The sequence below is a fragment of the Motacilla alba genome, chromosome 2 (genome assembly GCF_015832195.1).
Source record: "Motacilla alba alba isolate MOTALB_02 chromosome 2, Motacilla_alba_V1.0_pri, whole genome shotgun sequence".
NCBI lineage: Eukaryota > Metazoa > Chordata > Aves > Passeriformes > Motacillidae > Motacilla > Motacilla alba.
Genome location: NC_052017.1, coordinates 18,677,013 through 18,699,210, shown reverse-complemented (window position 1 = coordinate 18,699,210; position 22,198 = coordinate 18,677,013). Strand labels below are relative to the sequence as shown.

The 22,198-nt window shown below is 36.5% G+C and overlaps 1 protein-coding gene across 6 annotated transcripts in view; it reads right to left on the bottom strand.

Moving 5' to 3' along the window:
* NEBL (nebulette) overlaps window positions 1-22,198 on the bottom strand; it is a 246,327-nt gene that overhangs the window by 21,698 nt on the left and 202,431 nt on the right. For 3 of the 6 annotated variants that reach the window (XM_038127746.1, XM_038127747.1, XM_038127745.1), the window contains 8 exons: window positions 21,389-21,481; window positions 18,088-18,180; window positions 17,606-17,698; window positions 15,653-15,745; window positions 13,332-13,436; window positions 12,046-12,217; window positions 7,957-8,049; window positions 6,856-6,984 (listed from right to left, as the gene is read on the bottom strand). In XM_038127746.1, the coding sequence (XP_037983674.1) occupies window positions 6,856-6,984; window positions 7,957-8,049; window positions 12,046-12,217; window positions 13,332-13,436; window positions 15,653-15,745; window positions 17,606-17,698; window positions 18,088-18,180; window positions 21,389-21,481 (871 nt within the window). The remainder of the gene's footprint in view (window positions 1-6,855; window positions 6,985-7,956; window positions 8,050-12,045; window positions 12,218-13,331; window positions 13,437-15,652; window positions 15,746-17,605; window positions 17,699-18,087; window positions 18,181-21,388; window positions 21,482-22,198) is intronic. The other 3 variants (XM_038127749.1, XM_038127748.1, XM_038127750.1) reach the window with 2 other exon arrangements.

Here is a 22,198-nt window from a genome sequence, read left to right as displayed (position 1 = left end):
AGTATGAAATGTAAAGCTCTCCCTGGAACATTAACTCATCCTCAGTGAACACATACAGAATCAAAATGTGCTTTCAGATGAATCAACCATTCCTATCTTAATGTATTACAACCGGCATAAAATACTTAGTTTATTCCCAGCACCCTAAACCAGACCTTAATCAAAATTTAACTAAGCAATCACTTGAATTACTTTATGAATTTTCAAGCTTTATGTTAAAAAAATCAGATTTTACAGATACCTAATACCTCTTTGTGGTGGAAAAGAATGGATTGTAATTTTCTAGACTAATTTCTCTCATGTTCTGCATTAACAAAGCACTCAGCAGAGGACACCAAAAGTCCAACAGTCCAGACTAGGATAGAAAATTGATAATGCACAAGATAGTACATAAATGTAGTCCCAATGCCTTTCTGGATTCCTATACTCACCAGGCTTAAAAGGCTTAAATGGATTATTCAGAGACAAAATTATATATTAAGCAGAAATCCCCTTATCATGAAAATACACAGAAATTAGCACATTTGTAGGGAACATACTCAACCTGTTTCTAACTGAAATCTAAATTCTTACAACTAACTTAGTCTTTACTTTTCCTTCTTACCTCAAATCTAGAGGTGAGAAGGTTTTTAACACCAGTAAGCCTCCCACTGCTTTCAAGAACTCCTCTAACTGTAATGACATTATTTTAAATCAGGAAAAAAATGCTCTTTGAACATTAGGAGTCACTGCAAAACAGGAGGCAGAAGCTGAAACAGCAAAACACACCTCCTTCAAAAGAAAGATGCAATTTTCAGAGGGGAGGGAGCTCAGTCTTGCTGCCTGAAAAACAATGTCCTTTTGGGGTACAATGTGGTTACAGCAAACCTTTACAAGGGAAACGATATCATTTATGTAAAAATGTACTTGAGAATGGAAGACCAGGGTTCACTGGTTCCAGAGAGCAAAATCTCTAACAAAGAAAACTCTTCATGCTAAATAATTTGTGGCACCAGAGAGATTACAAATATATACATGCACTTGTGTCTGTGTAACAGAGGAGAACTATTTAGTTAAGTTTGAAAATACTGCGGAAGTTTGTGGGTAAGTTATTTATTATTTGACTGCAAGCATTTGTAGTTCATTACACACTTAAGAACAGGAAACTACCTCATTACCAAGACGGAAAAACAGTTTTACCAAAATGCTGTTGAATGGAAGAAGACTATTTTTTTCCCACGTTGGCTTTCAGGTTGGCAAACCTGCTGGGGGCTGGCATGTTAAAGAAGGAAAACCAAAGTACCAGCTAGTCTGAAATACAAGGAAGGCAGAAACAGATGTAAGAGTCTGGTGGCCAAGAGAAGGGTCAATGTGACCGTCACTAAGAGGTACCAAGAGTAGACAGAGAGCTTCACTTTGATGTGCTCAGCCTCCTGTGGCAGGGCAGCCTGCTGACACTCTTGAAAGGGAACAAGAAACCCACAAAAACCTAAAGTTCTTCCCGTGAACTGTACAATTCCTCTCCCTCTGAATGCCATGTTTGATTACTGGACTCTAGGGAACACTCTAGGAAACAGAGTTCAGCTACCTAGCAAAAAAGAACAATTCTCCCCTGACTGACAGAGAAGAAAATATAACTGCTGTGTCATTCTGCTTGACCTCCCCAGAATGGCAGAGCTTAGCAACTGAATATGAATACGAAGAAGAGTGAAGGATTCCTGCCCTGTACTCCTGACACCTGAACCTGGACATGGAAGACAGATCTCTCTATTGCAACATAAAGAGCAGTCAGGTATTATTCCTTCTTTTTTTCTTCAACTTGTTTTTTACTAATGGTGATTTTTTTCCAACCTCAAAACCAGAGGGTTTTTTATAAAAATTAATGGGAAAGACAGAGCAAGGAAGGGAACAAAATCTGGTTTACTTTCCTCTTCTTCGTTCAGCTCTTGGCACAGGAGAAGAGTTATGACCACTGTCCCAATGCAAGGAGACTCCTTGGCCTCATACTGGGAAACATCTGCAATTCCAATGTGTGAAACCAAAAGGGACTTTCTCTATTTTGTCTGAGTAGTTTGTAGTCTTCTGACCAGTCTAACCAGGAGCAGAGGCAGCAGCAAAGTTCCTTGTTCTAGGAATTTCTGTGGTACGACACCTGTGGGTGTCAAAGCCTCAGGCAAATCCTATGAACAATCATTTCACATACAGAGTTACAGATACTGGTGTGTGCTAGGGGAAGAGAAGGAGACATCCTTGAAATTAATGTTTAAAATGTCAGTGTTGGACTGAGGAATAAAAGACCTCTCCTTGAGCTGGTACACAGAACAAGGCTGCTGCCAGTGACACCCAACAATACCTAAGGTCTGTGTTTGCTCTTTGCAGGGCTGTGCTCACACTGCAGCTCAAACAGCCGCTCTTCTAGTGGCCTGCAACGAGCTCCTGCCTCAGTGAAGAAAGGAGGACGATAACCCCTGGAGTCTGAAGGAAGGGAGGGGAGCAGACTCAGCTGTTCTGGAGCCTTTCTTCTTCAGAAGGTTCATATCACACAATGAGGACATGCCACTAGGGAGAGAGATAGAACGACTTACTGTTTATCATTGATTAGACTTCCACTCCAAGCTAGATAAAGACTTCAAAACTTTAGGAAAGAGACTGCAGCACTGTGTTTTCTTCAGTCTTCATAGACTTTGGAGTCATATTGACAGCAATGCCCATTTGCTGTATTTATTCCTGAGAGGCTGTTTGCACCAATTGTTTCTGGTTGCTTTTTTGTTATGTAATATCAATCAAGCATCTAAGAAAAAAATTCCGTTTTCTCATAGCAATCTGCCAGTTACTTTTAAGGCTGATAAAAAAAATAAGTGGAATTTCATTGAAATTTGTGTATTTGGATTGCCAGTGTGAGTAAAAGAAGACAACTAACTAGGCAAAGACAGAGACTTAAGCGTTGCTGGCAGATTGTTTTCATTAAAATAAAGACAGGAAGACCTTTAAACTCATATCAAGGGTCGTTTATGCTAATTCTTACTACTTGTGTGGTGGCAGCAGGTGAACTGAGTCTGAAGAACTTGGGCTGAAGCACTGAAAACAGCACACATGCAGCCAACCAGTAACATGCTGGCTCCAGCCAAATATATGAAATTTCAGCAATCATATTTAAAACACAACAAAAGGCCCTTGAAAATTCTGTTCTAATATCCACTAAGGTTTCCTACATTACATGTGTTTTCAGCAGTACTGCAAAACTGATTTCCACCTCCTACAGACTGATTTCTATGTCTCTTTTAAGGGTAATATGGTGATGACGTAGAAAATAGCCAAGAAACTATTTTTCTTCCCCAGCAGAGTAACAATATATCCATAACTGAAAATGAACTGATACTCATCTCTTATTTTCCTCCATCTACACACTACACACAATTTAAAATAAAAATAAACAGTTACTTATACTGAAAAAGTCCAAACCTATGGTAAGGAAAATATTTATGCATCATGTCAATATGCTGATACACACCTAGACAAAGGTGTGCACACAAACTAGATGTTAAGTCAAAGAGAAAAAAAAATGAAAGGTCAAATGCAAAAGAGGAGGAAACCAACCCTGAAGGTTTCAACTAGAAACTTTCCAAAATAGTGCCAGTTTGGCAGAGGTGTTGAGCCATATGATTGAACCAAATCATTCTTTCCTGGAGCCTGAATGCAAACTAATGGGGCACAACTTTACTTGAAGGTAAGGAAGAGGAGCAAGAGAGTGAGTGTGGAAAGAATTGGGAGAAAACCATTGTAAAAGACTGCATGGAAAATCAGGGCAGACAGAAAAGACTTTATAAAAAATCTAAATAAAACCCAAAACACAACAGTTGAGATATTTTTCAGACAGAATGCTGTCAAGAGAGACCTAAACTTCAGAACTTTGCTGCTTTTTCCTAGTGTTCTGTAGAGAAAAAAAACTGCCTGGTCTGTCTTTATAAGCAAAACCAAATCTGACATCCATATATCTCAACCTCTCTTTCTGAAGGAAAAAATCTGAAAAACCCAAGTAAAGGGTTCCATGCCTGAGAAGTTGCAACACCACTGTTAAAAGTAGCACTGAAGGAGAGAAATCATTAGTTTCTATTCCTTTTTAGCCAAGTTGAAAATAATTACTCACTGCTGGTGAGACTTTTGCAAAAAATGTGGCACCCAGTGTTTCAGTGAAGTCCTACAGAATGGCTTGCAGGTACAAAGATAATCTTTGTTAGGCAATAACTAATTACAAAATATTTAGGCAGACTGGGAAGCTCTAATGCAATGACCTCTGTTCAGTGCGGCAAAAATCCTCAAAGATACCATGAAGTAATAAAGTCAACCCTGAAAAACAATCACAGAAAGAAGCTGTAAAAAAAGACACACAAAGTCGAAAAGTAATTTCAAAAGGATTATTAAAATGAAAGTCCATGAACTGCACCAGCTTGCTGAAAAGTGTTACCAATTGTTTCCCATTCAATTTTACCTGCAATACTCTGAAATACCCTAACTGAGAATTTTCTGAACTTACATCACGCAAAAATCTATTGATTTTGTAGAGAAGGACCCATGGTTCAACTCAACATCATAATCTAAAATAACAGTCAGGGAACAAAATAGAAAGAAGTAATTCTAATGAACAATGTTAGTAACTTCCCTGTGATGTTACTACTGAAATTCCCCGAGAGAGTTATTTAGATCTGAATAAGCCTTTAACATCTGATATTAAGTCAGAGACCCAGCTAAGGGCTAGGAAGAGGTAGTTAAGGAACAATTCCATCAGCTGTGGCAAGAGAAGATTTGAATTATGTGTCAAATATCAGTAAAAGTATCTAAAATAAAGTAGCAATTGAACAATGTAGGAATATGTGAAATATGATGAGACAAGGCCAAAGACACTCAGAGATTGTAAAACTGGTTACAGGTCTCCAACTGTCTTTCATGTTGGCATGCCATCAGACAGAAAAATGGCCAATGAGAAACCCTGCTGATCTAAGAGTACAAATTCCATGAGAAATAGACATGGAATCTCACCAAACTCATGGTTCTCATTTATGGTATAAGAGACATATAAAGGTCATGGGCAAACTTGTCTTGTGTCTGTGTGCAAAATGACCGTCTGGATGGGATGAAAAAGACTGGCATTTTTGGCCAAAGACGCTATCTTCTGCAAGCACTCTCTAAGTGTGTTCACAGAAATGGCATTTTCTTGTAAATCATTAGGATTATGTTCAGCTACTTCGCTGTGGCACTTATTTCTTCCCTGCAAATGGGAGCTGTCTACAGGTGCTCAAATCCTGGCTGGTCAGCTGGGTTAAAACGGAAACAAACGCTTGCTAAAATATGTTGATTTTGGGAAGGATCTATTCAAGACATCACCACAACAACAGATTCAAATAGAGCCACAAAAAGCAAGCTTACTAGTGCCAGAACTACCACAAAAATAAAGCCCATTTCCCATTCTCAAGCAGTAAAAAATATCTGTTGAAAATCAAATCAAGCTGACAAAGCAATGTTGAAATGGTCTGGAATACTTCCAAAGAAAAGATGAGAACAGCTATAGACAAACAATGTGCACTGGACTGTGAAGCCCACTTTGCACCATCACAGGAAGAGAAGAACAAAAATGTGCATTATTACTATCATCTATTAAAAGAGTTGAGAATATAGTTAAAATACCAAATAAAGATAGTCAGACATGATAAAAGGCAGTACATTTCTGTCACAGATACGTGTTTCTGTCTTTGTTCAGAGTCAGCACTTCAGTCTGAACACCTTCTCCCTCACCCGTTCTTAATCAGAGCTGCTTGTATGTATTTACACAGCATCCATAAAAAGGCAGACTCCATAAGCACCAAACACCACAGTAACATATTACTCCAGTGAATGGGAGAACATAAACAAGTGCAGTCTGCAATTAGGATGCCTTAAAATCTTCTAAAAGCATGGGTAATTTAGTGTTGTGTAAGCAACTACTTGGTTTCTTACAAGAAGAAAAAAGTAACCCTTTGAATAATCTTTCCAATACGCCATTTTTTCACAACTGAGAAGCAGAAATCACTATTTAAAAAAAATATCTATTTAGAATGCAATGATTCAGAATATTTTCAATTCATCAGTCTAGTGCATACTGTAACCCCACTAGGATGACTAGACTCTTATCCAACATTTTCCTAAATTTTCTTCTAATCAACAGCATCAAATAGGTACACAATGTGGGTTTGTACAGAGAATACAGATTTGTCAAAGTATTCTAATATTAATCCATGTTAAACCATAACAGACTACATAAACTTCCCAGCTGAATGGTAACCCTGGTTCTCAAGCCACTGAGAGGATGAGAAAATTTAGTTATGCAAGAAAGAGAGAACACAATAAAATTTCTTGGATTTTTTTTAAAGATAAAAACAGAGAGCCACAAAAACCTGCATAGTTGAATACAGGAAGAATTACTTTAGTCACTAAAATACTATGATATACTTGATTTACCCACTGAAAAGCCCAAGGTAAATATGTTTTTTTCAGGCTAAAGGTGTGTTTCATTCAGTTACATTGTGTCATTCAAGAGAAAAAATAAAAACAGATTGTGTACATTTTGCAAAAACACAACACACTTTCTTTAAAGCACTGTAAGTAGGAGTTAACAGGGCTTTGGAGCCAACAGCATTACCAAAACTGTGAAAGAGAATTCACAACAGAATGATATGGCACGCAGAAACTGCACAGTCTTGCTTTGCTCTATCCGTCAATCAGGCAATAGCTTACAAAGTTTCTACTTGTGACTACACAAGGATATGGAGTTAATACAGACCGGTGAAGCCTCAACACACTGCAACAGTGTTGTTAGTGAAAAAAGGTGGGAACAAAGGGTACCTCCTTCATCAGATGGCCTTGTTACCTCACTGCAGTAAGAAAAGGTAGGGTTGGTGTCAGAGCCATCTGACTTATAATCTCCCAGACTGGTAGAATGTAAATACTGCTTACTGTAACGGCTTGCTCTTTCTACAAAGGTAGAAAGAAATAAAGAATATCACAGTAAATAGATGATGGAAGTGCAAAGACAAGCAACAGCACAAACCCCACCACTGCTAACACTGCTATTCATACCTTGATGGCATGAAAATTAAAGAAAAGTAAATTCTTTGCAATTTTGTATCCATTTTAAGCACCATTATTTCCAAAGCTTGCTTCAAAATCTAATGCAACTAAGCTTGTTCTTTGCTTTAAAAGAACAGCAGAAATGGAGGGTGGTATTGAGATACCAGAAAGGGAAGGGATAAAGATGAAGAATACAAAAAATTCCAGTGGAAAATCAAATTATTCCTTTATCTCAGCATGCATACAAGGGCCTGTGGAAATACAGCTGTATGTTGTTCAAAAGAATATTTAAAGGAGCAAAGTAGCAAAGGAAATGCATGTGAAAAATCAGACATTCAAAATAAGCATTCCTATGCAGGAAAAGAATCAATAAACTTGTAAAGCCAAAACCCACTCCCTGTTATTACATTACTTTCTCTCCTTTTCCGTATATCCTAAAATTATGAACACCTTGGAGTTACAAATAATAGAACAAAGTGTAATGTCATGTGCCATATAGGCAAATGCGCATGGAAAAGAAATAAATTCTGTAAATAGGTCACTTTCTAAAGTTCTGAAATTTTATAAGGTCCAACTATTTGAAAATTCTACTTATAGCAAGGACAAAGTAGGTCAATGCTTTTTAAATGGGTACTTGTAAGTGGCATGAATAACTTGTTAAGATAAGATTTATTTCACTATTTCTTATCTGCACATGTGATTATGGCTGAAGTTCCTATGAAATACTGCTTTTAAACTACAACAGTTATAAATATATATATACAAGTATGCTTATAAAACATATGGCTGGCATATTGACCTGAAAATTTACAGTATCAACTTAGTTTCACAAACATGAAAAGCTGAACTGGGGAAAAGTCAGGATATAATCAATACCAGAGAGCATATGCAGACTCCTAGACTGAATATTGTCCTCCAGAGGATCAATGTCGAAGATGGAGCCAGGATCTGTGCGCCAAACTTTAAGATCTTTTTCCACAGCACAGAGAGTATAAGACAGACAAACAACAAAGGAAGTAAAAGCATGAAAGGAATGAGCTTTAACAATCAGTAATCAATTTCCTTCATCTAAAAATTAACCAAAATACCTAGGTATTCACCTGAAGAGATCATAAAGCTTAATCTGCTGCTTAGAAGAACTTAGTGTATTCATTTTAAGCACTGACATTACTTTAAGGAGACTTTTGCTCCCAAATTTTTGCATTTTCTAAATATGACCATAGTATGTTCTTAAGTCTAAAAAAATGGAAATCAGTTAATTATCACATATTAGAGCTCTCTTCCAGTATCAGAACCAAAATCATCAGAGCAATAAGATTTCCCCAGTTCACCAGCAGCATCCTTACGTGTGGAGATGCTGCAGTGTATATCCCTATTGCTGACAGTTGTCAATATACAGCTCCACAGCTGACAGAGACACACAGACTCTCCTTTGCATACAGCAGAGATCATGTCAGCATAAGAAAAAGAATCAGGGCCATAGTTCATCCAAAATAAATTTCTACTAGTTTCTTAAATCATGTAAACTCAAAAGTATCTCTCTTAATTAATATCATAAAAATGAACTAAGGTGACAAATTCAGCTGTAGAAATGTGCATTGTACACATCTATCATAGAATAAAATTACGTCCATTCTTGAACTTTACAATTCCCTGTGCCAGTGTGTGCCCAGGTGGCCAAGGCGGCCATTGGCATCCTGGTCTGAATCAGCAACAGAGTGGCCAGCAGGACCAGGGCAGAGATCATCCCCCTGTACTCAGCACTGGTGAGGCCACACCTCAAACCTGGTGGTTTGGGTCCTTCAGTTCAGGAAGGACAGAGAGGTGCTAGAGTGAGTCCAGGGAAGGGCTGTGGAAGGGTCTGGAGCACAAATCTGATGAGGAGAAGCTGAGGCAGCTGGGTGTGTTTAGCATGGAGAAAAAGGAGTTTCAGGGTGATCTTATCATTTTCTACAATTGCCTGAAAGGAGGTTGTAGTGATGTGGGAATAGGTCTCTTCTCCCAGGTAACATGATGTGAGAAAATGGCCCCAAGTGTGCCAGGGGAGGCTTACATATTGGATATTAGGTAAAGGTTCTTCATGGTTGAAAGGGTTGTCAAGCACTGGAACAGGCTGCCCAGGGAAGTGGCTGAGTTACCATCCCTGGAGATATTTAAAAGATGTGTTGCGACAATGCTTGAGGACATGGTTTTGTGGTGGGCTTAACAGTCCCAGGTTAATGGTTGCATTTGATGGTCCCAATGGTCTTTGCCAATCTAAATGATTTTATGATATCTGATTTATTTAAAATTAATAAATATTTAAATCTCTTCAAACCAGTTTCAACTAAAACCTTGATGTAAAATATAGTCAGCCAAAGCACAAATCTACCAGATCCCACATTTTTACTACAGTTTCTTCTTGGGCAAACCTGGCTGCAAGATTTACTCCATATACTGGAAGTAGGAAAAAAACTGTCTTCCCAGCTTTGCTTTTTTGCTGGTTTGAAAAGTACCAAGCTAAGTAATGGGTTGCAGGTAAAGCAGGACTGTGAGGACCCCAAATATTTCATGTTTCAAATGATTAATAGCCTAGATGCAATGGAAAGAACAGACAGAGCTAACAAAATAAATCCCATGGCTTTAGATTACATTCAATGTATGTACATTACACATTACCTACCACAACTCCCATAAGGTGAGGTGTAGTGCTAACTCCTTCCTGACAAGAGAAATTAAAGCGAACTCAAAATCTTTTGATAAACAATATGTTAGACCTAATGGAGATAAACTATGCACCTACATAAAGTACTGATGGGCATGAGAAGGGGTAGGGGAAGTGGTGAACACCCAACTTGTCCTGTTTGATCATGCCTTAGCAAAGTGAAAACATAAGTATGGCTTCATGGCAGCACCAGTGCAAGAGTCATTGATTTGTATTGATTTTATCCATCTCTGTAATCTGAAATAACATACATAGAATCAGCATCTTGGCAATATATAACACAAATCAGTTTTAATTCTCTGGCAGCTTTTGCCAAGGTAAAATATCCATATATTCATGTGAGAATTGTGGTTTCTCTTTAGTAACAGATCCAAAGCTCACCAACATCAATTTATCTTGATGGGTTTAGAATGGCTTAGTAGGGTTAAAACTAGTGTCTATTCACCAGAGAAGTGTCATTAATTTTAGTAACCAGGCATTTGAAAGAGCAGTTCTAGTTTCACCAATAATACATTAAAAATCAACCAGAGAAATTCTGAAACACTTTTCCTAACTGGCTGAACAATTTACAGATACAAAATGTACTCACGAGAGTCCTAAGTACGTTTTTCAGTTTGCAAATTTTTTTTTGAGCTGCCAAGGACATTTCACAAGCAGGGAGCTCACAGCTTTTTTTTAAACAAGTAGATATTATAATTGCAATTTTATTCCACACAAGCTCTTGCTGAAATAGTCATGGCCTTTTTCCTTTAAATAGTTGTACAATTTTTGCTGTTTAGCAGGCATGGGAAATTAAGAATTTCCATCTGTTTTGATACTGGAGTATTTTCAGATGATAAATAATACTGTATATTTCAGTTCTTACAGCTCAAGAATCTATCTCAGGGATGTCCTTCATTCCAATCTGCTTGTGCTAGCAAGGCTTCAGCTGCTGAACACGGGATTGCACACATGGTTCTTACACAGGGCTACAGCACACATGCAATGCAGCAGAGAGCAGGAGGCTTATAGCACACACTAAAGAGCCAATTGCAAACTGAATGACGCACTGCAGTTTTACAGAAGCCTTTTTCTTTTTCTTTGGCTGCACCACAACTATGAAAGTGAGTAGTGATGGAAGATCATCAGCAGCTGCCCCAGGCAGAGCTCTCCTAATACACAGTTTTGGGAAACCCCTTCTCATATAAGGCCACTGTAGCTACAGACACATAAAGGATGGCAACAAAAAAGAAAGAAATATACTTCCTTATGTGGGGGAGACTTATTCAGAGACTTTAAGGAACAGACTGAAAAAGTATCTACCAGGAATAACATGGTTAACCTTGCTTTAGGCAGGAGGATGGCCTGTGTGACCAACAAGTTAGTACATTTCATCTGCAATTTCTCTGGGTTTTGAGATGCAAGCTTAAAGTCAATCTCTTTGTTATCACAATATATGACGAATTTTAGAGTGCTCTCTAAGTATGGTTTTTTTGTATGCAGATCCTCTGGGGTCTACATGGCTGCAAAGCACAGAAAAAACAGAAATGGGACACAAAAAAACCAAAAGGAAATGAGAAGAAAAAAAATACTACCACTTCCTTTGCCGTAGAAGACTTGCTGACCTTTCAGCGATTTCAAATATCTACTTTGATTTTTAAACAGAGCTCATTATGGTTATGCCAAATAATACCTTTATGCAATACCTTGTCTTTACATATAAATCTAATCTGTATTCTACCCCTTGAACACCCATCCTTATCTTGGGCCACCTTTCAGAACATCACTTCTCAGCACTGATACTTGGCTTACCAGAGATCTAATGAGTTAGCAATGAATTACAACTTGAGATATTTTTAAAGCTGTGTGAAATTGTGAAACAAAAGGTAAATACATATGTGGAATTCTGAAGAAATTACTGACTGACAGAAGGAGAAATTTCAAACTGGCCTGAAAAATTTCAACATTGATAGCTCACAGTTTTATTCATCTTTCTTCTGTGTAAAATTAAGATTGTAAATATTCTGACCTTTCTTTTAGAATCAAAATTCAAATTTAAAGTAATAGTAACAACTATCTTTTTTTTTTTTTAATTACAGAGCAAACAACAATATATCTCCCATTCATTCCCATTATGACTGCTCTAGAAGCTGACATGGAACCTGTAGTTTAACCATAAGTTTCATGGTGAGAAAAGAGAGAAAATGGAATCTGGAGAGCACAAACAAGGGCTTTTATCTTCCCCAATATGCCTTCAATAACAACAGTATTTAACAGCTTACCAACAATTATTCCAGGTCTTCTATCCATTTCAACGATATGTGGATGCACACCTTTGTATGCTGCATCACTCACAATTTGGGTGTTTTTTCGTACACGCTCTGTTATAGGATCATCTACCACTGGGGTAAAGCCTCTGCCCTTTGTCTTCTCAAAATCTTCATGGTATTTTACCTAGGAAAACAAGGAGAATTGCATTTTTCCCAGGTTGCAATTGACAGCAAATGGTTATTCGGTGCAGGAATACATATATGTTTGGTTTATGAGGCACTCATATACTTTGACTTTGCACCGTAACAGAGTTGTTATACACATGAGAAAGGCTGGATGGCCAGCCACGTATTTTCTATCACCTTAACTAGTTTTTATGATATTTTATTATCAATTTTGTACTCCTTTTCCATTGATTCTGAATTAGGCACTAGCTTAAGCAGCAAAGCATCATCTTACTATGACACAGGACACAAAACAGCCCTGCCCTCAGGAGGCCATCTGGTGCATTCCCTTCTTCTCAAAGACAGGATAGCTCTCTACTGATGCAGACAAACACATCTGTCAGTAAAAATATTCCAGCAGTAGTAGTTCTGAAGAACTCAAGCATTTTCATTCACTGGTAATTTTGACTACTTGCATAGTATCACATAAAATGTATATTTTGCTCTTTTGTTTTATCATATGTCAGCTGGCTTTAAAAATGGGTTTTTAGAAAGAACAACAGTTATTCTAAACTGCCTGCTTTAAAAGAAAATATTAGAAAAAAGGACATTAGAGTAGAAAGTGTTACAGCACCAAGTGTTGGAACAAAACCCCAGTATTAGTAAGAGTTATAAAGGTAGTACTGCTGATTATGCATATTTACATTATAAATAACTTAATCATCAATTCATTAAACTGACAAACATTCTCACACAAGCTGATGCACACAAAACAACTCATTCCAAGAACCAAAGTCACGCAGAAACCAAGAACATGCACAAGCACAAGGTGAAGTGTGTCACCTAATCCAGTGAAATTGTGATGCTCAAATGATGTGTGTACATTTTTAAAGAAAAAAAACCAAAAGAACGGACATTTAACTGTTAGAAAACTGTTTATTAGTATTTTGAAAATGTTCATTACACTCCTATGCAGTTAGCAAACACTCCCTCTACAGGCGTAAGAAGAAAATATTCCTTCCATACCTGAGGAGAGAGTTTCATTAGTTACCTATATTAATGGAAGGCAAAATCCAGTGGAAGTCAAGTGCCATTCCTTAGAAGGCTCTAGTCACAGGAAGAAAGTACCCTACCATTGAGATGTTGTTTTGTGTTTCTTTGACATGCCTTAGCTCAGGTGTGTCTAGAAGCACACTACGTCTACCTTTCATCTGCCTCTGATCACTGCTGTACTTGACCTGCAAAACAGCAACAACAGCACAGGTGGTTTTTTTTTTGCTTACAGTAGGAAGGATGGCGAGAATCACACCATGCAACAGTACCTTTCCAAACCCCAATGCCCAACAGTTCTCTTCTTTCTTTACACACATGTGGCAGTAAATTATTTCACAGTGAGGATACAGATGAGCTTGTATGTTGGTAAGGCCAAAAGGCACATTTATTCCATCAATCACTTATTCAAAATAAAATATTTATTTAAAAGCTGAAATTTGTGACTGTTTGAATGACATAAGGGAAATCATTCATTTCTCAACTGAAAAATAAGATAAATACTAAGAAAACACCACTGTGACTTAAAACATCCTTAAAACATGTTTGTATGGCTGATGATAAGCTACCTGCTTATTACCAAGACAGACACAGAGTCTGTGGGATTGGGATTACCTGAGAAGCCCAGGGAATTCAATTCTTACAAGAGGATTAATCCTTTGGAAGGCTTATAACTCCCATTCAATAGCTAGTCTTTACTAATAGCACAAAGCAACATGTCTGGGAAGAATCTGAATATTTTGTTTCCTCAACAAATGTTTGGGCTCTGAGTTTTGTGCACCAGTAAGTACTGAATCTCTTACATCACATTTCCCCTGATTAGCTTATTTTGTGGCATTTTACAGACTAGTAAAGATATAAGGTTAATTATCTGTTAAAAATAAGAAAAAAAAACCACCCAAAATTCTACAACAGTGAAAGTAGCTGATCCTACTTACTGGTTTGAGAGTGAGTATTCTTACAGTTTTTTCTGTCTTGTTGAATTCTTCTACCAATGACCTCTCTTAGTTCCTCTATTGCACCGTGACCTGTGCACTGTGTTAGTTTATATTCTAGATTTACCTATGTATTCACACTCCAAGTATTCCTTCTAAAATAAGTCGTGTAAATCTATTTCAACATGTGTTTATGATGAGAAAAACCAAGTATTGAAACTGTCTAACCCTCCTTAAGATTATATATTGGCTAAGAAAGCACACCCGTGAAAATATATATCTTGGTGTCTGTGTTTCACAGACAAGTTTCAAGTAATGTATGAGAAACAAAAATATATGGTACTTCATATTCTTTAAAGCCTTCTTAATTAAACAGTAAATTCTCTTAGAAAATATATTCAGCTACATATGCTTTTGAATATAAGGCATTTTCTGGACAGAATAATTACAGCCAACATAAGTTGATTTTTATCTTTCTCATTAACATAGAGGAGTATTTATCCCTGTAAATCTTGAGAAACAAAGTGAATGAGTCACTTGGAGAAACACATTTAATTTTCACAAATGAAAAAATTATTTAAAGACTAGAACTGTTGTGAGATTTTCCTCTTATTTTCAACTGCACACCTCAAAAATAATTGACTTTGGTAAATATTCATGAGCATTTTAAGAACATGATTAGGATATATGCAGTTATAATGTCACATTCTGTTCCTTTGTCCTTAGACATATTCCCTGACAAATCCAACCTACTTTCCACTCCTACACTCAGTTCTCAAGCATTCATTACTTGTAATTCTCTTCTGCTGCAGTGATTCTGCGTGAAACCTCTTCTATTCACCATCTGCAGTGACTTTGCCACGGAGGTTGTTTCAGCGTTGAGGACAGACTGCAACGCAACTGGTCTTATCCTTTACTTCATCAGGCTTTTTGCACTTTTTCCTTGTTCTTTAATAGAATTGTCTCCTGCTTCTTACACTACTTTAGTAGCAATTACATTTTATTACCATAAAAGCCAAGAAATAGATATTATCTTACTCTTTAGTATTTAGCAATGGGACCTATTTAGAACTACTCAGCTCTAACAGAGGTGGCATGTCACAGAATGGAATGGACGCTTCCATGCTTTGAATTGCAAAGAAAAAAAGACATTTGCACTGAGGTTAAATTCTCATTTCCTTTTTTTCTTTACTGCAAAGAATGCCTGACCTCTATTGACTCTCTCTTTGAAAAATACTGACACCAATACAACCACTTACTTTTTTTGCAAAAAAAACCCAAACAAGCCTGAATATGTTTGTTGCACATATATGCAGCCCATGTCCTCAAAGAATAAAACCAATATCTCATCAGTGAATGATGTAGTTGGATTTCTTTGACATAGCAAATGTAAAAGGAAAAGCATATCCATGTTTATATTTCTACAGCAACAGAAAAATCTGAATGACAAAAAGATTCAAACAACTTGCCGAGCTGATATTATCTTGATTCTTCCTGACTCTCTCTATCTCAGGAGTGACACTCACAGCAGTAGCTTTGCCAGGCTGCTCTCTGTAGTGAACCTATTATTTAACAGAATAAAATACATATTCATACTATTTCAGGTATAGCAATAAACCTTTGTTTTATATAAAAATGTATGACTTCAAAGGTCATCCAGGAAACAACAGAAAAGCTAAAATGCATCCTGAAGTTTATTAAAGTTTATAAAACTTGATTTTTGAAAGATAACCTTGAATTTTTTTTTATGTACAGGCTGTTAATTAATGCATTTCTGTAGATATATACCCACATAGGGACACAATATCTTGGCATTTACCAGACTGGTCCTTGGCTCTACAGAGAAATAACTCATATTTGGAATGGGGTTAAGCCACATATAATGCAGTACAGGCAAGCAGATCATATGAAAAACTGAATTTCAGAAAGTCCACTGTAAACACATATTTGTCAAGACACAGAAATTCCATAAGGTCTCCGTCTATGTTCTAAATTTTATATATTACATAGTCAAATGTGATTAAACACAGAGGGTGCAGTACATCAGACAACTGCCAATTGAATCCAGCCTAATTTCACCATGCATTTATTGAAACGTACTGTAGGAATATCCCCTTCATCACTCTGTAACCAAACACACTGCATTAACCAAATGCACACTCAAGGCTGGATCAGGATCTAAAGCAGATCAGGACAGAATGTGGCACCGACAGACCAAGCAATCTAATGTTAACTCTAGCCCCACACACTGAGAAGTCAGATATGGCAAATACTTAGTAACAGATTCTGGCAACAAATTCATACTAATTCATATATTTTTATGCAAAATAAATGCTTCCATACAAAAGCAAGCTCATGGGTTTAAGTGATAAGGTTAATTGTGCAGATACATTATGCTCATAGTTCTGCAGTGCACTGCAGCAGTAAGGCAGCTATTGCTTAAGCAATTGTCTTACAGCACAACAGAATTTTGGTCTGTCCACATCAATGTATTCCAATTGAAAAATTAATGTCTTACTAAAACTATGGTAAGCTTTTAAATGGATTAGACTTGCAAATTAACTTTTATGAAGGTAAAATGACTATTCAAGAATTAATGTTTCTAGAAATGGCTGAAGTTAAAGAATCTTCACTCAAAGCTATTCCAGTGACTTGAAAAGAATTAAAACTTTCCAGTGAAATTTGCACAACACAAAAATTGGTGAAAAGTAATCAACAGTGTGATTAGAAAAACTATACAGACTGGCTTGAAAAAAGGGAAAAGCAGTTTTTGAACAGATTACATTTTAGGAAAGCTAAACATATCAATAGGAATCCAGAAGTTGAGTTAGAGGGACAGAATTGTTGGAAATTGTGACTTAAAATTATTTTGGTGAAGGCAGCAGAAAGCACCTAGGGAAACACTGAAGCTATTTGTGGACCCATGACCCATGGCTGCTGATGGCAGCTCTCAGTGAGCAGAGTGCCAGGTCTCTCATGGGCTCATCAACAGGCTGCAACTTCATCAGTGCAGGAAGGCAGTAGCATGCTTCAGTCCTTGCCTTCTTCTCTGTACCCCTGCAAATAGTTATCTCAGCCATTAAATACTAGAAACAGATATTTTGTTTAAAAAAAAAAAAAAAAAAAAGAATGGTCAAGATTTTCTGCAAATAAATCTCCAAGGAAGTGAATAACATCTCAAAGCATTGCAGCCATTTCTTTAATAGAATATGTGACAGTTCACCTGCCATTTCCCAAACCAAGCAAAGCCTTCTCACAATTGCTTCCTAAAAGAAGGTTTTCAAGTAATTCCACTACTTGAATTTGAACACATTATAATACATCATTTTCCCCCAGACAAAAGGAAAGACACCATTTCAGAATGCAGAGCTTCATCTTCTGAACCCAAAAATTACACAAAGTATTAAAGGATAGCAACTTCCCATGCTGACATTCTCTTGATTCCTCTTGACTCTTTCCATCTCAGGGGTGACACTCATGGGTGTAGCTTTGCAGAGCTGCTCTTTGTACTGAACCTAGCAAACATGTCAGAAGATATTACAACAGAGATTTCCAAGTAATAGAAATACGTAAGTGTGCTAGACATCACTAAAGAACACATAGCATTTGGATGGAAAGTACCATTCCTTAATAATCAATCCCATCTTCCCACACAATACTTAGTACTCACTCTCTGGCAGTTCTATTTCAAACACAGACAATTGTTATTTCAACAGGAATACTTCATTCTCATTCTTATGAATCGAAGTGCAAGGCTAAGGAATTATCATTTTACCATTAATTGATTAAACTGGTCTTTTCTGACAAACAGAAAGCAGCACAAACACCAAAGATATATTCACCAAGACACAAGCATATTTAATACAGCAGGGAGAATTGCGCAAGAAATTAAAATGGGGCACACATTACTGATATTCTTCTGGTTTTCCTTAACTCTCCTTAGTTCAGGTGGATCAGAAATAGTTGTTGCATGCCGAATTTCTTCCTTGTATTTAATCTGCACAATAGATATTACAAAAATATTATCAATTTAAAGAGCAGAGAGATAGGCACTAAAACACATCTATCACTTCATACTCTTGCCCTTACACATACTGCAGTACTAGACCACATCTACTAACACCACTGGCCTCAAAAGCTATACTTAATTTCTAAAACAGTCTGCTAGGGTCTCTGATGTATCTTGTTTGATAAAATGCAGCAGAGAGTGCTTATAACAATTCTAGAGTACTAAAACTCTTACAGTGGGAATATACATCACATGGGATTGTGGCTATTTTCACCATAACTGGGGTGCTGCATACACTACTTGGAAATCCACACCACTTTGAAAATGACTTGGTCTTACTATTTACTTGCTATGGAGTCTACCAGTCCATTTCAGAAACAAAGCCCTTTAAGTGTTCCTGAAAGGGTAGATGGTTTCAAAGTCTCATTGAATTTTTTCAAAAACACATGAGACACACAGGTGAGGATGCAGTTGTCCGGACCATTGAAGCCTTTTCAGGTGCTGTCAGATACTCACTGGTTTTTTCCTAACATTTAATTTTCAACTCTCTTCTCAAGACATGGTACTTTTGGAGAATGTCCAATTTCATAGCACAGACAAAACAACTTGTTTTCCTCTAAGCTCATACTTGGAAGCTGTTTTGACTGAAATTTATAAATTAAAACAAACCAGCCCAAAGTACAGACTAGGAATGGAAAATTACAGTCCAGACAGTTTAGGACTGGCAAAAACACTATAGCACTAGAAAAAAGGGTCTTTTAATAGAGACTATTAGGTAAGTTTAAGAATTGGCAGTGCTACTCATCCTTAAAATGCTTCAAAATGTCTGTTACTTGAATTTTAATAAGGCCCCAGCTTTGTGGTATTGACTGACATACCACAGGGGTTTCCTCACAAATTTCACACAAACAAAAACACAAATAGATTCTCCCAAAGCACCACTTCTTCCTAGTGCTGTGTCCAACCCTGCCTGCCCCACAATATAAACAAGTTTTTGTTTATATATAAAAAGTCCTTAGTTATTTGTAGCTTCTCAGTTCAGATTCAGCTGCAGTCCATGGGTCTGTGGCTTGCTTTGAAAGTTCTGTGAGATCTTGGCTTCTTCCCAACCAATCATCACAACAGGTGAGATGAGCTCAACCTCCTTGGCTGTCACCACCTTGCATTTTAGGCTTTGAAAACACCATTCTTGTGTTTTTCTCCTACATATGTAACCTGGAAGAATCTGATCACTTTCAGAACATGATTCAATGGACTTTTTTGTGTGGTTGGTTGTACTGTAAGTGTTATTTTGGTGCCCTGGTGTTTCTTTCAGTGCAAATTTGCTTCACATTCCACATACTAGTTTTGTTTAGCCCAGAAAATAGTTTTAAGGCTGTCCCAAGTTCTTCTGGCTAAATTCAAAAATATGCATAAAACATTTAAATCTAATGGATTCAAAATTGGTGTAATCTACCCTTCCTTTGGGACTGCTGTAAATTACACAATACAATTTCCCTCTTACTGCACAACATAATTTCCCTCTCACTGACATGTAATTTGAAACATTCTTGTACATTGCCTTTAAATTTGGCATGCTACACCTCTAATAAATATTATACAAGACTAAAGTGATTTCAAGTACACTACATGTAATAAAATACCTTTTGTAAAACATTAGCTCTACACAAAGACTAGCAAGGTAAAGGCCATGCTATTTACATAGTACCACTACACCACTAATGCATTTTGTACTTCCCTTGGTAGGTTTTTCCTCAAATGTGTTTACTAGCAGACTGATCAACCTTTCATTTTTCCCTCTCCACCACTATTTAGGATTTCTAAATCAGCAGGAAGAGTGTACACTATTTTTCCATTTCACTTTGAAATGTATTGTGAAAAAGCATTAGAGTAAGACTTCTCCTTTCTGTGTGACTGCTCTTGAAATAAATGTCTGTGGTAACTGGAAATTTAAAAGCAAAATATCAACAAAAAAACTAAACAAAGAAACAAAAAAAAAAAAAAAAAAACCCTCACCCTCAAATCAAGAAAATCAACAGCTTTCCAACCAGCAGGTTTCAACTGTTCAATATCCAACTATTTCAGGATTTAGAACACATGATAGCTTGTACTGTGATTCAAAACAACAAGATGAATAGCGATGGATAGAGTAGAAAAAAAGCTTTAAATGAAATATGAGCTCTCCAAAATTTTTTGGAAATTCTCTACTGACCTTACTTTGGTGGGAAATTAGGTATTTAACATTATTCACCAAACAGCAAAATTCTGTGAGAACAGGTGTCCAGAGACCCTAACTCATATTTTAACTAATACTTAAACACAACATAGTACCATGTCTATACATTATTTTTAAACTTTACTTTTTTAAAAAAAATCTAATAATTAGGAAAGTCATATCACAAACATAAAAACTGCCCGAGAAGAGTCCATACCAGATACAACAAGGAAATGAACAATACAGTTAACAAGGGTTTGGCTGCTTGGCAGTCACTTTTTAAGTTTTTTTCCAAGTTTTGCCACATATTTATCAGAAGATAATGTGTTATTTGAAGAAAACATTCATTTTGATATTTTATTTTGATTTGCCTATTAAAGTGCCAAAGACATTGGGCATCCTTAGATAAACAACATCAATCTAATGATTGATGAACTAATCTCACCAGATCCACAGATGAACTTGTGACCAGCACATAAAGAAGATCCAACTCTCCACCTTTTCACATAGGTGAAGTCTGGACACAGTTCTTCTCATCTTGAAGTACAAGTTGTATCAAGTCCAATGCAATACATGCAGTCTCTAACAGAACATGACAGATTTTCTTTTTTGTCACATGGTATTTTTCTAACCTCCAAATACAACTGCTGTTCAGTCTGTCATATGGGGAAATGCATCTCATATTTCTCACTCCTGAGAGACAAAACACTTTCCTCAAATCTTTAGTTAAAATATTTTCTTATTTTTCTTAACGTTTCAATTAGAATTTCTACCTTTGGACACTGAAGTACTATAGTAGAGGGGAGTTCTAGCTGTCCTAGAATAGAGTTCCATATCCAAAATCCAGTGGACTGGAATTGGATGAGATGTGTGATATGAAAATGAAGAATTTTTTAGTAAACAAGATGGTAAAAAAAAAAAAAAAAAAAAGTTGCTCCACCTTTTACTCACATAAGAATAATTTATGTTAATAGCACTTACCGAACTAATATTCTGTTGATTTTTCTTTACTCTTTCAATCTCTGGAGTATCTTTTACAGCTGTGCCAGCTCCTACTTCCTTCTTATAAAACACCTTCATTTCCCCAAAAGGAAAGATAATTATGAGACTGTTAGCAATGCAAATGCTAGTTCTCATAAAAGGGCTAGGCAATTTTCCAAGTTCCAAATTGGTCTGAATATAAATCTTGCTAAAAAAGCAAATACTTTAATTTTTCATAAATATGACTAATTGTCAATAACTACGATAACATTGTTTTCAGCTGTAACCCAGATAATATATTCTCATCCTTTTAACTGACCTCAGTACTTTTAAGTATTTGCAATAACATATTTAAATTTGGAAAAAATATTAAAATTAATATAATAATGCAGAAAGTTTTACAAATGTAACTTTATGCTTGAGTAATTTCAATGTCATTGAAAGTACATGTACATGCAGGATTTGATTTGGTTTTTGCAGTCTTCAGATCTTAAAATACTGTGAGAAGTGAACAGACACTACTATTATTTCTAAGTTAACAAACTAGAAAATTGAAATATTCATGGAAAAATAACCATAACAAACCAGAGCTACAATCCAAGTCATGCAATTTTTGACTCCTAGTTCAAGCCAGAAAGCTGAGGACTGTATCTAAAACCAAAACTCACTTCTTAAAAGATACACATGCTGTTTAGACAATTCTATTTCAATTGTTCCAGTAAATGGTAAACACAAAGCACATCAGTAGAATTGATCATTTGAAGTTACTGAAAGAGATAGTAAATAACTGCTCCACAAATTCCAAGCATG